At 44.0% G+C, this 19712-nt stretch overlaps 3 protein-coding genes across 3 annotated transcripts in view; 1 reads left to right on the top strand and 2 right to left on the bottom strand.

Moving 5' to 3' along the window:
* LOC118281016 (mitochondrial ribosome-associated GTPase 2) overlaps positions 1-19712 on the bottom strand; it is a 121664-nt gene that overhangs the window by 42794 nt on the left and 59158 nt on the right. The window lies entirely within an intron of this gene.
* Positions 1096-9570, top strand: LOC118281203 (collagenase). Its single transcript, XM_035601765.2, has 6 exons — positions 1096-1327; positions 2233-2361; positions 4541-4679; positions 5757-5849; positions 7225-7433; positions 8262-9570. Exons 1-6 carry the CDS (start codon positions 1148-1150, stop codon positions 8364-8366), a joined length of 855 nt encoding a protein of 284 aa, XP_035457658.2. The 5' UTR covers positions 1096-1147; the 3' UTR covers positions 8367-9570.
* On the bottom strand, positions 11469-18836 carry LOC118281242 (serine protease SP24D). The gene is made up of 6 exons (XM_035601820.2): positions 18603-18836; positions 17210-17338; positions 15868-16006; positions 15225-15323; positions 13832-14040; positions 11469-13071 (listed from the first exon to the last, which is right to left on the bottom strand). Exons 1-6 carry the CDS (start codon positions 18780-18782, stop codon positions 12970-12972), a joined length of 858 nt encoding a protein of 285 aa, XP_035457713.2. The 5' UTR covers positions 18783-18836; the 3' UTR covers positions 11469-12969.

Below are 19712 nucleotides of genomic sequence, written 5' to 3'. Positions count from 1 at the left end.
TATATATACTTATATACATATATAATTGGTTGGTACCTATACCTATGTTATTAAATATTGTAATTTCTTTATACTGAGATTTTTTTTTTACGTTTGATGGGCCGACGTTTGGCCGCTATCTCGCCTGATGGTAAGTGATGATGCGGCCTACGATGGAGCACGTCTGCCCATAAGCAACCTATTCACTCGGGCTTTGAAGACACCCAGGTTATATCCATAAGGAAACACAGACTCCGGCAAGGAGTTCCACTCCCTAGCAGTTCGCACAAGGAAGCTTGAAGCGAAGCGCTTCCTGCGAGTGGGTGGGATATCTACCATGAAGCGGTGACGCCTCGCCGATTGTCTTGTGGTTCGATGATGGAAAGGACTAGGGGGAATCAAGTTGTGCAATTCCCCCGCACACTCTCCGAAATGTATCCGGTAAAAAACGGAAAGGCTTGCAACCTTACGCCTATGTTCAAGGCTTTGACTGATTTTTTGAATTGACTGCTTCGTTAGTCGAAGCAAGTGCCACTGCCGGTCTCGGGTTCGATTCCTGGATCGGACAAAGTATTACTGGGCTTTTTTCGGTTTTTTTTATGAAACTAACCTGATGGTAAGCAATCGCCGCAGCCCATGGACACTTGAAACACCAGAGACGTTACAGAAGCATAATACAACTAAATATTTGAACGAAAACTGAAAATTTAAAATTTTTCGAACAACATAAATAATGAAATTAATCAAGTATTAAATTCTGTGTGAACAGCTCCATGTTCCTTGACCACAGAAGAGCTGTAATGTTGTAGGTTGTCTAGGAATGTTACGGACATGCGGCGCGGCTGTTATAATGCCGTATTTGTAAAGAGTGTTCAAATTAGCTCAAAGAGAATAATACACTTTTTGTCTTACCTACTGGGTGTATTTCGCTCATTTTTCGTATATCATCAGCCAAGATGATAACAAATATGTGGTTTAAATTATGTCATAAGAGGTTTCTCCATACGGTATAATTAACGCGTGCAAAGCCGCGAGTAAAGGCTAGAGTAATAAATTCTCAAAGTACTTGAATTGAAGTGCTCTTCAATTGGTAAACTATATATAAACCAAGATTCTATGATTTACTCCACACTGCAAACATTACATAGTCTCCTCCTGAGTAGTAAACATGTCTCTCTTGGCTGTCTCTTGTTGCCTCGCTCTTCTGGTGGGTCAGGCCTTCGGAGCTGGGTATCATGAGGACATCGGCATCCCTGAGGCATCCAGGATCCGGTTGAAGGAGGCCCAGCGAGCCAGTGAGAGGATCAGCGGAGGAGTAGCCTCCAACTATGGTGACAACCCTTACCTGGTGAGTAAAACAAAGCAACGTCACGCCTTTTATCCCCGAAGGGGTAGGCAAAGGTGCACGTTACGACACGTAATGCCACTATACAATGAACACGTCACACTTTTCACCATTTGTGTTATATAAGTCCCATGTAATAGGGGGTGAGCCTATTGCCATATACTGGACACAATTCCAGACACCGCGCTACTACTGAGAAATTTTCGAAAAACCGAAAACGGAACCAGGAACGGGGTGATGTTTAGTCAGTAAGAGTCTGACACTCTCACTCGCCTCGCCCAAGGCGGGAGAAGTAATTGGATGATTTTACCCCCTCAAAAAACCTTCTTCTCTTCTTTTCAGGAATTTTTTTTTTTTATATGAAACACGCCGCGGTAAACGAGCAGACGTATCACCTGATGGTAAGCAATCGCCGCCGCCCATGGACACTTGAAATACCAGAGGCGTTACAAGTGCGTTGCCGGCTTTTTGGGAGTTATGAATTTAAGGGTTGTTCGGGAATCGGGAATTTAGAAGATTAGGAAGGGGGGAATTGTACCTCCGGGAACCTCACTCCAAAACGAAACACAACGCAAGCGTTGTTTCACGTCGATTTTCTGCTCGGCCGTAGTATCACTCCGGTCGAGCCGGCCCAGCAGTGCCGAAGCATGGCGAGCCCACACTTATGATGACTGCACGGTTGGTGCGGTGGCTGGGCAACTGGCTGCCGCGCAACGAGTAGCGGGTTCGACTCCCGCACGGAGCAACGCTTTGTGTGATCCACAAATTGTTGTTTCGGGTCTGGGTGTCATGTGTATGTGAACTTGTATGTTTGTAAACGCACCCACGACACAGGAGAAAAGCCTAATGTGGGGCAACGAAACGAAGACTTATATTACTGACTTTATTCTCGTTTTGTTTGGTTTCAGGCTGGTATCCTGATAACTCTGCGGTCTGGTCAGATGTCTGTGTGCAGTGGTACTCTGGTGTCCACCAAGAAGGTGCTGACAGCTGCCCAGTGCTGGTACGATGGTTACAACGTCGGCAGGAAGGCTGAGGTGAGACCGTCTAAACATTTGATATCCATAATGGAATTAGTCACCGCCGCTCATGGACACTTGAAACACCAGACGCGTTACAAATGCGTTGCCGGCCTTTTAAGGGTTGGTGGGAATCGGGGATTGGGAATTGGATCTCCGGTAACTTCATTCACATAACGCAAGCGTTGTTTCACGGTTTTCTGTGAGTCTGTGGTATCACTCCGGTCCGGTCGAGGCGACCCCTTTGGGGGGGGGGGGGGATTATCCAATGACTTCTCCCGCCTTAGGGTGAGGTGGGGAGGGAGAGTCAGACTCATACTGACTGAAAACCATGTGATGGGGCGATGGCCCTGGACGACAAATTCTGGGGTCGCCAAGGTCTGAAGTTGGAGTCTCTTGCCTCTCCTGGTGCAAACCCTCAGAACTGTGCTCTACGCTCTGTGCATATGCATATTTTGTATTGAGAACAAAACTTTCTACGTCCGCGTCGTTAGCTCTGGGTAACGCTAAAGGAAAGATGAAATTCTTGGGATCAGCAAAAAACGAACACTTGATATTGCTTCCCTCAAGTGGGTGCCACAATATTTTCGCCCGGGGTGTCAGTGGCCCTTACGTCAGCACTGGAAGTAGTTGTTGAACAAATTCATTTATTTTGTATGGTCTTTTTTTATGACACATGCCGGTAATCGAGCAGACGTATTACCTGATGGTAAGCAATCGCCGCCGCCCATGGACACTTGAAACACCAGAGGCTTTACAAGTGCGTTACCGGCTTTTTGGGAGTTAGGAATTTAATGGTTGTTGTTCGGGAATGGGGATGGGGAAGATTGGGAAGGGGGGAATTGGGCCTCCGGTAACCTCACTCACACAACGAAACACAACGCAAGTTGTTTCACGTCGGTTTTTTGTGAGGCCGTGGTATCACTCCGGTCGAGCCGGCCCAGCAGTGCCGAAGCATGGCTCTCCCACACTTAAATCATGTATTGTATCGTATGAAGGAAAACATCGTGAGGAAACCTGGGCTTATAATTTCTAATTATAAGTCTGAAATCGCCACGCATTGAGCAAGCGTTGTAGGTGGCGGCTTGTCGGTATACGTGGAGGACTAAGGGTGAGGTCTTTGTTCGGCTGATGATGATGATGATGATTGAACAAGCGTGGTGATTAATGCTCAAACCATCTCCGTGTGAGAAGAGGCTTCGGTCAGCAGTGGACACTTATAGGCTGATGATGATGTATGGTTATCAAGATTGAAGCTGCTTTTCCACCAGGGGCCTTAGTCTGCTATTACAATTGTGTCAGAATGGTCGATCACTGAGCAGTGCGAGAGGGACGTAGCTCTGTAGGTGGTATAGCTCCGTCCCTCTCGCACTGCTCAGTGATCGACCATTCTGAGACTAAGGCCCCAGATATGTGCTATGCTACGTTACTGTGGATGCGTTTGGCTTCCACCAATCATATTTATTGGTACTCATAGCCTAGCACTGGTGGAAACGGATTCAGCTAATTAATGTTTTTTTATATGAAAAAATGCGTGCTATGGATGGTTTGCCTATTATCGATACATCGCATACTCGAGCTGTGCATCCTCGCATAGCTACATAGCTTAGTATCAGTGGAAACGGTCAATTAGTTTCACAGCTTAGCTATTACATCTTCGTAGCATAGTTACATAGCACATGTCTGGTGGAAAAACACCCAAAGAATGTGTACCAAATATCAGATAGATCAGATGTCAGGAAGGAGGTAGACTTCCAAATACTTTTGACCCAAACAAACGGGGTAGGTAAGATAAAAGAAAAAGCAACGTCACGCCTTTTATCCCCGAAGGGGTAGGCAGAGGTGCACATTACGACATGAAACTACGATCAATAATATATAATAACGAAGGTTTAAGATGGTCCCATCTCATGCATGAGGGTGGGAGTGCACATAATGCCACTATACAATGTACACACACTTTTCACCATTTGTGTTATAAGTCCCATGTAATAGGGGGTGACCCTACTGCCATATACTGGGCACAGTTCCAGACTAGTACTAAGAAATTTTCGGAAAACCGAAAAAAGTCCAGTAATACTTTTGCCCGACCCGGGAATCGAACCCAAGACCCTTTGTACGGCAGTCGCACTTGCGACCACTCGGCCAACGAGGCAGTAAGATAAAGGAAACCGTTTAAAATTGGTTCTTATTACAGATAACGTTAGGTTCACTTCAGCTATTCTCTAGCAGCAAATGGGAGGTATTGGGAGTGACCGTACATCCGGAGTACAATCCTAACAATTTGCTGAACGACCTGGCTATGATGACTCTCCGATACTCCGTTTGGCAAAGCAGTAAGTAGTCCGTTTTCATACATATCGTCACGCCTTTAATCCCCGAAGGGGTAGGCAGAGGTGCACATTACGGCACGTAATGCCACTATACAATGTACACACACTTTTCACAATTTATGTTGTTAGTCCCATGTAATAGGGGGTGAGCCTATTGCCATATACTGGGCACATTTCCAGACTCCGTGCTATCACTGAGAAATTTTCGAAAATCCGAAAAAAACCCAGTAATACTTTGCCCGACCCGGGAATAGAACCCGAGACCCCTTGTCCAGCAGTCGCACTTGCGACCACTCGACCAACGAGGCAGTCTTCATTTTTTTTATTCCCCATCCCCACCTATTATTTTGTTTCATGATATAAGCCGGTAAACGAGCAGACGTATCACCTGATGGTAAGCAATCGCCGCCGCCTATGGACACTTGAAACACTAGAGGCGTTACAATTGCCGGTCTTTTAGGGGTTAGGAATTTAAGGGTTGTTGTTGGGGAATCGGGGATTGGGAAGATTGGGAAGGGGGTAATTAGGCCTCCGGTAACCTCACTCACACAACGAAACACTACGAAAGCGTTGTTTCACGTCGGTTTTCTGTGAGGCCGTGGTATCACTCACACTTAAAACTTTTCTTCAACTATGTGAGAACAATGTAACACTGATCAATATGCTGTTCAGCTGATGAATCCTTGACTCCGTGGAGCGCCAATGGGGGGCGCTAGTGTTCCAATTCTACCCTCGATTCCGACATTAGATCCTAATAAAACTAACAACTTAGACTGCCTCGTTGGCCGAGTGGTTGCAAGTGTGACTGCCGGGCAATGGGTCTCGGGTTCTATTCCCGGGTTGGGCGAAGTATTACTGGGCTTTTTCGGTTTTTCGAAAATTTCTCAGTAGTAGCACGGAGTCTGGAAATGTGCCCGGTATATGGCAATAGGCTCACCCCTATTACATGGGACTTACAACATAAATTGTGAAAAGTGGGTGTACATTGTCGAGTGGCATTACGTGCCATAATGTGCACCTCTGCCTACCCCTTCGGGGATTAAAGGCGTGACGATATGTATGTATGTTTGTATTCCCCAGATAACTTGATGCCCGCATTTCTCCCGAACAACACTGACTACGATTTCGCCGGCGAAGAGGCGCGCGTGTCGGGATACGGGAAGACTAGTGATTGTAAGTAACTATCTATACTAATATTATAAAACTGAAGAGTTTGTTTGTTTAATTGTTTGTTGGTTTGAACGCGCTAATCTCCGGAACTACTGGACCGATTAGAAAAAATCGTATTGTGTTGGATAGTGCATTTATCGAGGAAGGTTATAGGCTATAAAACATCACGCTATGACCAATAGGAGCCGAGCAGAGCGGGTGAAACTGCGCGGAAGTAGCTAGCATACAATATGGAGAAACCTCTTATGACTTAACTAGCTACTTCCGCGTGGTTTCACCCGCTCTACTCGGTTCCTATTAATCGTAGCGTGATGTTTCATAGCCTATAATCTTCCTCGATAAATGCGCTATCCAACACAAAAAGAATTATTAAAATCCGACCAGTAGTTCCGGAGATTAGCGCGTTCATACAAACGAGCAAACTCTTCAGCTTTATAATATTAAACCATATATTTGTTATTATCTTGGCTGACGATATACGAAAAATGAGCGAAATACACCCAGTAGGTAAGCCAACAAGTGCATTATTGTCTTTGAGCTAATTCGAACACTCTTTACAAATACGGCATTATAACAGCCGCGCCGTATGTCCGTAACATTCCTAGACAACCTACAACATTACAGCTTTTTTGACATGACATGGTCCCTAACTGCTGGCCTTTTAGAAAGGCTCAGAGTCGCCCAGCGCGCGATGGAGAGAGCTATGCTCGGAGTATCTTTGCGCGACGAAATCCGAAATATGGAAATTCGCCAAAGAACAAGAGTTACAGACATAGCTCTCAAAATATGCAGGCTGAAGTGGCAATGGGCAGGCCACGTCGCTCGGAGGACTGATGGCCGCTGGGCCAGGAAGGTGACTGAGTGGCGACCGCGGACCGGAAGACGCAGCGTGGGCAGACCTCCCACTAGGTGGACCGACGACATCGTCAGAGTGGCGGGGAGCCAGTGGATGCAGGTGGCGGCTTGTCGTTCTACGTGGAGGACCAAGGGGGAGGCCTTTGTTCAGCAGTGGACGTCTTTCGGCTGATGATGATGATGATGATGAGTTCAGTGGGCCCCTGTCGATGCTGGTTCCCTGTCGATGCTGGGCCCCTGTCGATGCTGGTTCCCTGTCGATGCTGGGCCCCTGTCGATGCTGGGCCCCTGTCGATGCTGGTTCCCTGTCGATGCTGGGCCCCTGTCGATGCTGGGCCCCTGTCAATGCTGGGCCCCTGTCGATGCTGGATCCCTGTCGATGCTGGGTCCCTGTCGATGCTGGGTCCCTGTCGATGCTGGTTCCCTGTCGATGCTGGGTCTCTGTCGATGCTGGGCCCCTATAGATGGGCCCCTAGGCAGTTGTTCTCCGGTTCTGTGTTAATGAGTATATTTTGTCAATCAGATGACGAGTTGAACCCCAACACCAACCAACAGTCCCTGATAGTGAAGGTGATGGGTCCGTGGGAGTGCTACTGGAGCATGGCGCGCCGGCCTGCAGACTCCAGCAAGGTCATGTGCACCCCCGGCAGCGTCCTGTGGGGGACCTGCGGCGCCGACCTCGGCGGCCCGCTCGTCGTACCCAACTTTAACGCCACGGGAAACCATCTGTTGGTACGATCACATCCATTACTTTTTATGGTATAAGCCGGTAGCAGCAGACGGATCACCTGATGGTAAGCAATCGCCGCCGCCCAAAGACACCTGTAAAATCAGTTATAAGTGAGTAAGGCATTTTATGGGTTAGGAATTTTAGGCTAGTTGGAGAATCGGGGATTGGGAAGATTGGGAAGCGGGGTAATTGGGCCTCCGGTAACCTCACTCACACAACGCAAGCGTTGTTTCACGTCGGTTTCTGTGCGACCGTGACGCACACTGAATTTTTTTTTTTCATGGGACATGCCGGTAATCGAGCAGACGTATTACCTGATGGTAAGCAATCGCCGCCGCCCATGGACACTTGAAACACCAGAGGCTTTAAAAGTGCGTTACCGGCTTTTTGGGGGTTAGGAATTTTAGGCTAGTTGGGGAATCAGGGATTGGGAAGATTGGGAAGCGGGGTAATTGGGCCTCCGGTAACGTCACTCACACAACGCAAGCGTTATTTCACGTCGGGTTTCAGTGGGACCGTGACACACACTGAATTCATTTCCATCTGAACAGGTCCGCTCATATAAAGAACCACAACAGTGGTTCTTTCCTCTAAAGACCACTACAGAACCAACTTGCACGGTTCTCTCACATTATCCTCTATTTCATTGTCTGGACTTTAAAAGAGACTATGACCTCTGAGTTTGTTTCGGCATTTCTTCTCAGAGTAGTCGGATAGGAAATGCCGGCCTCATCTAGTTATTTGAAATATTGACGTGTAAAAGTGTTATTTTATGACCTATTTACAGAAATAAATATAATTTATCATTTATTTATCATTATTGTTTTCAGATTGGAGTAGTATCGATCCAGTCTCCCTTCGGCTGCTACTCATCATTCGCGACCGGATACACTCGCGTCACGGCCTACAAGAAGTGGATTGAGCAGAACTTGTAAATTAATAGAGTATCATATTACAGATACTGTAAAAAGGGGTGAATAGAAGCAGAAGAGGGGTGAATAGGGTCAAAAGAGGGGTGAATAGGGACAAGAGGGGTGAATAAATACTATCAAAGTCAAAGTCAAAGCATTTATTTCAATTTATCCTAAATTAGACATTTTTGAAACGTCAAATTGAATTGTCCGTCAGTGAAGCTAGGCGCTCGTTCCAAAGTGTTGCTTCGAATGGAGAAGAACGAGCAAGAAACTCCATCTTTACTCTTTTTAAAAAAATGTTTGTTACTATATCTCTGATATATTATTTGATCATTTACCTATTGTATACATGCCGTATATAGGAACAATGTAGGTAACGGCAATACATCGAATATGAAGATTTCCCCTGTACCTATTCACTTCTCGATCCCTATTCACCCTATTCATCCTATTTTACCTACCTAGGTAAGCGTCCACAGGCCCGCATCGTACGCATCGCACGCAACGGATTCTAGTTTGTCTTTAACGACAAGAAATTCTGAACCTTACTGTGGATTTTTTAAAAATCTTTATATCTTAATGCAGTATCTATAATATGTAGACTTTAATTTTATTATAACTTTCGTGTAACATACTAAACTAATTATTATGTTATCTGCTTACTCACGTAACTGTTTGACGAGGAACTCGACTAGTTTCAAGCCATGCTAGAGACTCATATTCATGAGCAGCATTCCGCGACACACGACGCGGCGATTGTCGCGCTGCTACTGGCGACTCGAGTTTCGCGCCCATCGCGCCCTCTGTCTGGAATCATGCGTACATTCCACGATGTTGGCTCGTAGGTGTTGGGTTTGATTATCGGGTCGACGCAAAAACGGTGTTAATATGGACTCATGAATATGAGCCTCTAGCATGGCTTGAAACTTGTAGAGTTCCTCGTCAAACAGTTACGTGAGTAAGCCGATAACATAATAATTAATTTAAAAGACTTGGCTATGTATAAAAGGACATGAAACTATATTTTAATTAACGTTTTCAAACTTTCTATTTCCATTTTGCAATATGGCTGATAAGAGAACTGTCAAATTCAAATTTTCTTTCTTTTTTTGTTCGAAATTACGTTTTATTTCTTTTTAATTTGTTTTTTAGTGAAATCATGTAAATTAATCAATTTTATTATAACATATTAAGGAATCATAATAAATTATTTCATTGAGTAAAACATTGCGTTTCATTTATCTACTGATCTTTTTTTTGGGGGTCAAATCATTCAATGACTTCTTCCGCTTTGGGCGAGGCGAGAGGGAGTATCAGACTCTTACTGACTAAAAACCACCCCGTTCCTACTCCTGTTTGTCGAGCCAGAGCTCCAGTAACCTGCAGCTCCGGATATCTACTGGTCTCAGCTTACTTTTGTATGGTATAAGCCGGTAAACGAGCAGACGGATCACCTGATGGTAAGCAATCGCCGCCGCCCATGGACACTTGAAACACCAGGGGCGTTACAAGTGCATTGCTGGTTTTTTGGGGGTTAGGAATTGGGAAGGGGGGTATTAGGGCCTCCGGTAACCTCGCTCACACAACGCAAACGTGGTTTCACGTCGGTGTATTGCTAGGCCGTGGTATCACTCCGGTCGAGCCGGCCCAGCAGTGCTGAAGCATGGCTCTCCCACACTTGGCAGAATCTATATACTACAATATTTACACGGATAAACAGTCCATGGCGCTTGCAACAGTGCCGAAATATCGGAAACTCATAGACATAAACCTGCCAAGATCTGCTCAATAAACTGGACCGACTTCTAAATAACTGTGTGGCGACACCTGACAAGTGACAGATGACAGAAGTCGCACATAGACCATCGACGAGCAAACCAACGGATGACGTCATAAACCATACATCGCACATGTGAAGTGTACATGCGAATAAACATGGATAGACAATCTCAACGAACAACAGTTGGGCAGAAAGCCCGCCAGGCATGATCACCTCGCCTGGTCGGAGGATCCTCCTTTTCTTATGGAACTTTACTCGCTGTTCCCTAAAACTGCATTCGATTCGTTTTCAACTTACGTAAATATGATCATGTTTCTGCACATAGAATGCAACTAAAGTTTTAGGGGCATTAACCACTTTATTCTCTTACCTTGACTCTCCTTCTTCACCTAATTTGAAAAACCTTGCTTCTTACTTCCAATATTCTTGCGCCAACCACACTAAATTTCTTCGTTCGTCTAAAAATACTCAATACTCAATACTTTATTGCTTTCCACATGTAAGACTTAGGTGGTAAACTTAACTATGACACAATGTGGACCCTGTCGGGCACAACAATACAAGTTTAGGAGGAACACACTTTTATATGACACTAAAAAAGTAAGTACATCAAATGAATAATTACAGTTATTAAATTAATCAAATTATCAAAGTAATTAGGTGCTATAATCATTGTTGAAATTATAAATAATTAAAATGAACAATCTATACCAATATTATAAAGCTGAAGAGTTTGTTTTTTTGAACGCGCTAATCTCCGGAACTACTGGTCCGATTTGAAAAAATCTTTTTGTGTTGAATAGTCCATTTATTGAGGAAGGCTATAGGTTATAAAACATCGCGCTATGACCAATAGGAGCTGAGCAGAGCGGGTGAAACCGCACGGAAGTAGCTAGTCTTTATATATTAATTATTAGCTGAATTGGCAAACGTTGTTTTGCCTTATAAATTATAGCTACTTCCGGTTACTTGCGGTTTCACCCGCTCTGCTCAGCTCCTATTGGTCATAGCGTGATGTTTTATAACCTATAGCCTTCCTCAATAATGAGCAGCGCGACAATCGCCGCGTCGTGTGTCGCGGAATGCTGCTCATGAATATGAGCCTCTAGCATGGCTTGAAACTAGTCGAGTTCCTCGTCAAAGATTACGTGAGTAAGCCGATAACATAATAATTCATTAAGTATGTCTCACGAAATTTATAATAAAATCTGTATATAGTAAAACGTACGAAATACAAACTTAGTTTACCTACATTACAACATGACATATCTTTTTTAGGAGCTAGGTGGGAAAGCCTAGTGTCCTATTTGTTAGGGTTTCTTCTAAATAAAACTCCGTTGGAGGATGTAGTAAAGAATGCATGATTTATTCGGAAACTACGCTACTTATATTACTATTTACAAATGTAAAACAATATGCAGTTAGACACGGTTAGACGTATATTTTAACCAGCCGGGATTCTCGGGTCTTCCTGCGGCTCGAACAGGCGCAGGAAGTCCCGAGAATGCTCGACCAGCCGCAGGAAGACCCCCGAGAATGCTCGACCAGCCGCAGGAAGACCCGCGAGAATGCTCGACCAGCCGCAGGAAGACCCCCGAGAATGCTCGACCAGCCGCAGGAAGACCCCCGAGAATGCTCGACCAACCGCAGTAAGACCCGAGAATGCTCGACCAGCCGCAGGAAGACCCCCGAGAATGCTCGACCAGCCGCAGGAAGACCCCCGAGAATGCTCGACCAGCTGCAGGAAGACCCGCGAGAATGCTCGACCAGCCGCAGGAAGACCCCCGAGAATGCTCGACCAGCCGCAGGAAGACCCGCGAGAATGCTCGACCAGCCGCAGGAAGACCCCCGAGAATGCTCGACCAGCCGCAGGAAGACCCCCGAGAATGCTCGACCAGCCGCAGGAAGACCCCCGAGAATGCTCGACCAGCCGCAGGAAGACCCGCGAGAATGCTCGACCAGCCGCAGGAAGTCCCGAGAATGCTCATCAAATAAAAATTTAATTTCTTTAAAATTACAGTGATATATAATTATGTCACCGAAAACTAACAAGATCCGTAAGTTTATCAATTTACTAGGAAGTTTATAAACTTTCGTAGGATTCTAAACGTAAATTGATAAACTTACTGAACTCACTCGTAAAATAATAAGTAAGCAGTAACCGAACGTTACGCGCGAGAGAGGGACGGAGCTATGTAGGTTGTATAGCTCCGTCCCTCTCGCACTGCTCAGTGATCGACCATTCTGACACAATTGTAATAGCAGACTAAGGCCCTGATTGGTTGACGTCACGTGTCACTTCTCCTACCATTTGTGTGTATTGTAAGACTTACAATTTTGAAATAATGCTTCTATACAAATGAAAATAATCTTTAATCCTACGAACTCTAATACTAGTGTTCAAGACTCGGAACCGGTTTAAAAAATACCGGTTTATATCGATTTTCCTCCGAACTTTTCTTAAGAACGTGAACATTTAAAGAACTTTATTTTAACCTAAATTAACCGGTTTATTCGACGAGGGGCATGTCCGTAAACACGTTGAAATATTACTATTAAATATAATTTGAACAGGTTTTTATTGATCTAAACCGTTTAATCTGAAAAAACCTATATGAAAATACTGTTCCGAATACCGGTTTAAAAAAACCGGTTTATGCGAACGAAACCCAATGTAAATGATAAATGATATTTATTTCTGTAAATAGGTCATAAAATAATACTTTTACACGTCAATATTTCAAATAGCTAGATAAAAGTTTTGCGTTCAAGTACATAATAGCGGTTTGAAAATTTAACCGGTATCCGAGCCTTGCTAGTGTTAGTGACCATGGTCAATCCAGTTTAGTGGTTTAGTATCCAGTCGACGTATTCCGAGACCCGGGTATACCCGGTCGCGAACGATGACGTACAACCGAACGGAGACTGAATCGATATCACGCCAATCTGCAAAACAATTAAACAATGAATTTAATTATTATGTTATCGGCTTACTCACGTAACTGTTTGACGAGGAACTCGACTAGTTTCAAGACATGCCAGTCATTCATTAGCGCTTGTGGCGACCACAGATATGGTAGCTCTTATTTTTAAACAATTTCAAGATAGTTTTAGTTCTATAAGCCGGTAAACGAGCAGGCGGATCACCTGATGGTACGTTATCGCCGCTGAACATGGACACTTGAACACCAGAGGCATAGGCGTAGCCAGGGGGGGGGGGGGGGTTCGCATCAGGGATTGGGAATTGGGCCTCCTGTAGGTAACTTCACCCACACAACGCAAGCGTTGTTTCACGTCGGTTTTCTGTGTTGTATGCTGTTTTTATCCAATCCCCGATTCCCCAACTAGCCTAAAATTCCTAACCCATAAAATGCATTATTCACTTATAACTGGTTTTTCAGGTGTATTTGGGCGGCGGCGATTGCTTACCAAGAATTGTATTGTAAATCTGATTGAAAAAGAGTAACCTATGGAGTTTCTTGCTCGTTCTTCTACATAGGAATCTACACTTTGGAACGAGCAAATAGAGCAACTAGAGGACTGACCGACAGACAGACGTTATTAACATTATTATATTTGCTTTGACGTTCAAAAGTGCCTTCCTGGTCTATTTGAAATAAATGACTTTGACTTTGACTTTACCATCAGGTGATACGTCTGCTAGTTTACCGGCTTATACCATAACAAATAATGAATGTAATCGTACCAATAGATGGCTTCCCGTGGCGTTAAAGTTGGGTACGACGAGCGGGCCGCCGAGGTCGGCGCCGCAGGTCCCCCACAGGACGCTGCCGGGGGTGCACATGACCTTGCTGGAGTCTGCAGGCCGGCGCGCCATGCTCCAGTAGCACTCCCACGGACCCATCACCTTCACCGTCAGCGCATGTTGCTGAGTATTCGGGTTCAACTGGTCATCTGATTAAAAAACATAAATAAAATTAAGTATAGGTACCTATATTTTATTGGCAAATCGAGCGTAACACTATGTAGACAATTTAATTGTTTCATCAAGTGTAGTTTATTATACGGACCTTTTTTTGATTTATTTTGATTATTTTATTTTTTAATGGGACAAGCCCGCCACAACCTCCCATACCGCTGCAACTCCTGTGCACCAGGATTTACAGTAGGTACAACTTTGCAAACACTGGAACACTGAAGTCCGGCGCATATACGGGCCTTGTGGAGTCTAGAATCAGGAAACACAGACTCCGGCAAGGAGTTCCACTCCCTAGCTGTTCGCACAAGGAAGCTTGAAGTGAAGCGCTTCGTGCGAGTGGGTGGGATATCTACCATGAAGCGGTGACGCCTCGCCGATTGTCTTGTGGTTCGATGATGGAAAGGACTAGGGGGAATCAAGTTGTGCAATTTTCAAACTTAATTCATTTTTTTACCCGACTGCGTCAGAAGGAGGGTTATGTTTTTTGAGAGTATCTATGTATAATTATTTGGCACGCTCTGCAGCCTAAACGGCTTGATGGATTTTGGCTTGAGAGGTGTCGTTAGATTCGTATTTACTGTGAGAGTGACCCATTCTAAATATGAAGACTTAGTGAGGGCACATACGGCTAGCTTTCTAAAATGGGTCCCGACTGCTTCAATTTTACGATGACTTTCTTGTTTTAGGGATTTTTCATTTTCATATTATAAAGAAACGCAGTCGGGTTTTTTAGTCTTTTAAATTATCTTTTTTTTAACTTTCGTGAGACATACTAAATTAGACGGTGGCTGGGCATTACCTCCTGCCTGGAAGCCAAGTCTGCAATCTGCGTCAGCCTACAATGTTGCGGGTCTGAAGTGTGACACAGTGAGCGCAGTATGTAACACCGTTTTTGCGTTGACCCGAGAATCGAACACAACACGGATAGTACGCGCGATTCCAGGCAGAGGGCGCGATGGGCGCGAAACTCGAGTCGCCAGTAGCAGCGCGACAATCGCCGCGTCGTGTGTCGCGGAATGCTGCTCATGAATATGAGCCTCTAGCATGGCTTGACACTAGTCGAGTTCCTCGTCAAAACATTACGTGAGTAAGCCGATAACATAATAATTAATTACCTTTTTTATTCAAATATGTGTCCTAAATGTAGATATATACTCACAGTCACTCGTTTTTCCGTATCCTGAGACGCGAGCATCCACTCCTGCGTATGTATTGGTTTCATATAGGCCCGGGAGGAATACTGGTATCATCATTTTATCTAGACAAGAATTAATATATTTTTTATGAAACATAACAGCCGCATATGAGCGGCCAGATCACCTGATGGTAAGCAATCGCCGCCGCCCATGGACACTTGAAACACCAGAGGCGTTACAAGTGCTGACTTTTTGTGGGTTAGGAATTTAAGGGTTGTTGTTCGGGAATCGGGGATTAGGAAGACTAAGAAGGGGGGAATTTAAGCTTGGGAAAATAACCTGACTAAGTTTATGTGTGGGAGAGCCATGCTTCGGCACTGCTGGGCCGGCTCGACCGGAGTGATACCACGGCCGAGCAGAAAACCGACGTGAAACAACGCTTGCGTTGTGTTTCGTTGTGTGAGTGAGGTTACCGGAGGCCCAATACCCCCTTCCCAATCTTCCCAATCCCCGATTCCCGAACCCTTAAATTCCTAACTCCCAAAAAGCCGGCAACGCACTTGTAACGCCTCTGGTGTTTCAAGTGTCCATGGGCGGCGGCGATTGCTTACCATCAGGTGATACGTCTGCTCATTTACCGGCTTGTTTCATAAAAAAAGTACTCACTGTTCGACCAAAACCCTGAATCAACTTGCATGATGGCGAGGTCGTTTAGCAAGCTGATGGGGTTGTACCCGGGGTGCATGGTGACCCTCGCTACATCAAACCGGAAGGCATTGAACAGCTCTACCAAACCTTGCCTCACCTGTAACGACAATGGGGCTTTAGGGCTCTATACAAGTTTCTTTTCTTCCTTTCTTTTAAATACGTGGCTCCACATTAGGATTTTCTCGCATGTCGTGGGTGCGTTTACAAACATATAAGTTCACATGCACATTGCACCCAGACCCGAAACAACAATTTGTGGATCACACAAAGAGTTGCTCCGTGCGGGAATCGAACCCGCTACCCGTTGCGCGGCAGCCAATTGCCCAGCCACCGCACCAACCGTGAAGTCATAAAGTTTATTTATTTACTAGCTACTTCTGTGCGGTTTCACCCGCTCTGCTTGGCTGCTATTGGTCATAGCGTGATGTTTTATAGCCTATAGCCTTCCTCGATAAATGCATTACCTAACACAAAAATAATTATTCAAATCGGACCAGTAGTTCTGGAGATCAGCGCGTTCAAACAAACAAACAAACTCTTCAGCTTTATAATATTAGTATAGATTTCATCTTTCCTTTAGCGTTACCCAGAGCTAACGACGCGGACGTAGAAAGTTTTGTTCTCAATATAAAATATGCATATGCACAGAGCGTAGAGCACAGTTCTGAGGGTTTGCACCAGGAGAGGCAAGAGACTCCAACTTCAGACCTTGGCGCCCACCAGAATTTGTCACCCTGGGCCATCGCCCCATCCCGTATAAAAAATGTTTGGGGGCCCATTTTTCTTTGGGGGAGGGCGAATAATCGAATCAGCGAATCCATGTTTGAAGGGCCTTATTATTTTATAGACGTTAACTTTCCTAATGTTGCTGCCAACTTTTGAACGCTTGCTTTACGCGAAAAGAAAGGTACTGATTAATTGACTTTTGTGATATGAAATAAAAAATTGGGAAGGTCTTATTTTTTAACCGACTTCAAAAAAAGGAGGAGGTTCTCAATTCGACACCGACTCCAGAAGTAACAATAATTGTACCTACTTACATTATAATGTGTGTGATGAGTTAGTAAAGTTAGTTGATCTATTAAGTTGTCGAAAAATACGCAATTATTTTTTTTACTTTTTAGTGCATATTAATTTGTTTTGGAATATTTATTTTTTGAAGTCGGTTTTTTATTTTTTGTTAAAATTGTTTTTTATTGCTCATGTGTTTTGGGGGCCCCGTATAATTGATACGGCAAATACGGCGCCAACTACGCCCCTGCATCAGCTCTACCGTGCCCCATCAAGCTGTTGGACTTACTTCAGCCTTCCTGCCGACGTTGTAACCATCGTACCAGCACTGGGCAGCTGTCAGCACTCTCCAAGTCGACAGCAATGTACCACTGCAGACAGACAACTGACCGGATCGAAGAGTTATCAGGATACCAGCCTGAAAAGTCATGTTATTAGAACTTGAGACGGGATATTTACCATGTTTATTTTATGATACACTAGCTACTTCCGCGCGGTTTCACCCGCTCTGCTTGGCTCCTATTGGTCATAGCGTGATGTTTTATAGCCTGTAGCCTTCCTCGATAAATGCGCTATCCAACACAAAAAGAATTATTCATATCGGACCAGCAGTTCCTGAGATTAGCGCGTTCAAACAAATAAACAAACAAACAAACAATCAAACAAACAAACTCTTCAGCTTTATAATATTAGTATAGAAAAGTATAGATTACAAACAGTTCATCCGTGATCATGGCGCTTGCAACATTGCCGAAATATCGGAAACTCATAGACATAAATAAACATGGTAAATATCCCGTCTCAAGTTCTAATGATAGTGTTAGTGACCATGTCAGTTTAAAAACTTATATCAGGAGTTCTACTTGAGGGCTTTTTGGGTCCTGGGATACAAAGCGTCCCCAGAAAATACGTGAATCGTTATAATATGTTACTTGTACCAAGACTGCCTCGTTGGTCGAGTGTATTTTTTTTTTTTTGAAAAAAAAAGGCAAAGTATTATTGGCCTTTTTTCGGTTTTTCGAATTTCTCAGTAGTAGCACGGAGTTTGGAATTGTGGCCAGTATATGGCAATAGGCTCACCCCCTATTACATGGGACTTACAACATAAATGGCGAAAAGTGTGTGTACATTGTATAGCGGCATTACGTGCCGTAATGTGCACCTCTGCCTACCCCTTCGGGGATAAAAGGCGTGACGTTGTGGTGGTGGTTGTGCCGATACCACTTATAGATTCCAATTCCGTCCCCCCTTTTCAATCCCCTCATCGCCGATCGGTAAACGGTTGCCCTTTGACTTAACTTTTACCTTTGACTTAATTGGATTGCTTATAAAATAAAATAAGGTAATTTAAAAAACTAAAAAACCCATTCTAGAAAGCCAGCCGTATCTGACCTCACTAAGTATATATTTAGAATGGGTCCCGACTGCTTCAATTTTACGATGACTTTCTTGTTTTAGGGTTTTTTCATTTTAATATTATAAAGAAACGCAGTCAGGTTTTTTAGTTTTTTAAATTACCTTTTTTTATTTAAGTAGCAGGCAAGCGAGTAGACGGATCACCTGATGGTAACCGATCAGCGCCGTCCATGGACACCCGAAACACTAGAGGAGTCACAAATGTGTTGCTGGCCTTTTAAAAAGGAGTACGCAAATTTTTTGAAGCCTTCATACAAATCACTCACCAGGTAAGGGTTATCACCATAGTCGGAGGCTACTCCTCCGCTGATCCTCTCACTGGCTCGCTGGGCCTCCTTCAACCGGATCCTGGATGCCTCAGGGATGCCGATGTCCTCATGATACCCAGCTCCGAAGGCCTGACCCACCAGAAGAGCGAGGCAACAAGAGACAGCCAAGAGAGACATGTTTACTACTCAGGAGGAGACTATGTAATGTTTGCAGTGTGGACTAAATCATAGGATCTTGGTTTATATACACGGTGTAACAAAACGGGGTATGCATATCAAGTGCACGGTTTCTAGATAACATAACAAACGATACGGGAAGGGTTTTTTAAACTCATGTTTTCATGGAACAAAGTTATGAATTTTTCCAATACATAAAATTCTAGAAATGAAACATCAAAATTAGGTATGTAGATACTGGTACTAGGCGATCAGATTTACAGAAGAAATGTTTCGTAATATTAGCGAGTGATCCCACTGTAGTGTTGTGACACGTTTGTATGATTTATAAAATCAAGAACCATGCGACACCAATGTATTTGGTACCAATTTTTTTAAACGTATTTTAAGTTGAAACTTTGTGTAGAGATTCTATTCAACCTGTATTCTTCAGTGCTTCTTGATGTATATGGGTATTTTGTTACACGCTGTACATTCGATTATTTTATTTGTCATATTATGTTATTTTGAGTTGAGAGCTCTTCAGTTAAAGGGCTTTGTGTAGGTACTAGTTTTCGCCAGTGGTTTCTCTTTCTTAATATATACAATGTGATAGCGGTGGGACTTCTAACCCGTTAAGGCTGAGTTCTACATCTAATTTTATCGACAAAAGTCGGGGTTCGAAGGGGTCGAATCCCCTCCCCCTAAAAGTTATGGCTATTTTAATATTTTCTTTACTTTTTTTGATATCAAAGGTTGTATGCGTCGTAGAAACAAAAAAAACGACAAACGGTAGCTAATAACCTTGACTAACTAATTTCATATATTTGATAATGTTTTGGTGAGAAAAAAAATCATTTGTGAATTATTTTTACCGAAAAAATCACTACTTTTCAATATTTTCAGTAGGGGGTTCAACCCCCCATATTATTTTTTTTGTCGATAAAATTA

The sequence above is a fragment of the Spodoptera frugiperda genome, chromosome 19 (genome assembly GCF_023101765.2).
Source record: "Spodoptera frugiperda isolate SF20-4 chromosome 19, AGI-APGP_CSIRO_Sfru_2.0, whole genome shotgun sequence".
Classification (NCBI taxonomy): Eukaryota; Metazoa; Arthropoda; class Insecta; order Lepidoptera; family Noctuidae; genus Spodoptera; species Spodoptera frugiperda.
Note: the sequence above shows the minus strand (reverse complement) of the source record. Positions and strands in the feature narration are given on the sequence as shown.

What these genes read in the sequence shown, in the direction of transcription:
- LOC118281203 (XM_035601765.2), top strand. Translation starts at nt 1,148, where the DNA reads ATGTCTCTCTTGGCTGTCTCTTGTTGCCTCGCTCTTCTGGTGGGTCAG. An exon ending in ATGGTGACAACCCTTACCTG is followed by an intron (nt 1,328 to 2,232) that starts GTGAGTAAAACA and finishes GTTTGGTTTCAG; the next exon opens with GCTGGTATCCTGATAACTCT. An exon ending in ATACGGGAAGACTAGTGATT is followed by an intron (nt 5,850 to 7,224) that starts GTAAGTAACTAT and finishes TTTGTCAATCAG; the next exon opens with ATGACGAGTTGAACCCCAAC.
- LOC118281242 (XM_035601820.2), bottom strand. Translation starts at nt 18,782, where the DNA reads ATGTCTCTCTTGGCTGTCTCTTGTTGCCTCGCTCTTCTGGTGGGTCAG. An exon ending in ACGTCGGCAGGAAGGCTGAA is followed by an intron (nt 16,007 to 17,209) that starts GTAAGTCCAACA and finishes TTGTCGTTACAG; the next exon opens with GTGAGGCAAGGTTTGGTAGA. An exon ending in CCACGGGAAGCCATCTATTG is followed by an intron (nt 13,072 to 13,831) that starts GTACGATTACAT and finishes ATTGTTTTGCAG; the next exon opens with ATTGGCGTGATATCGATTCA.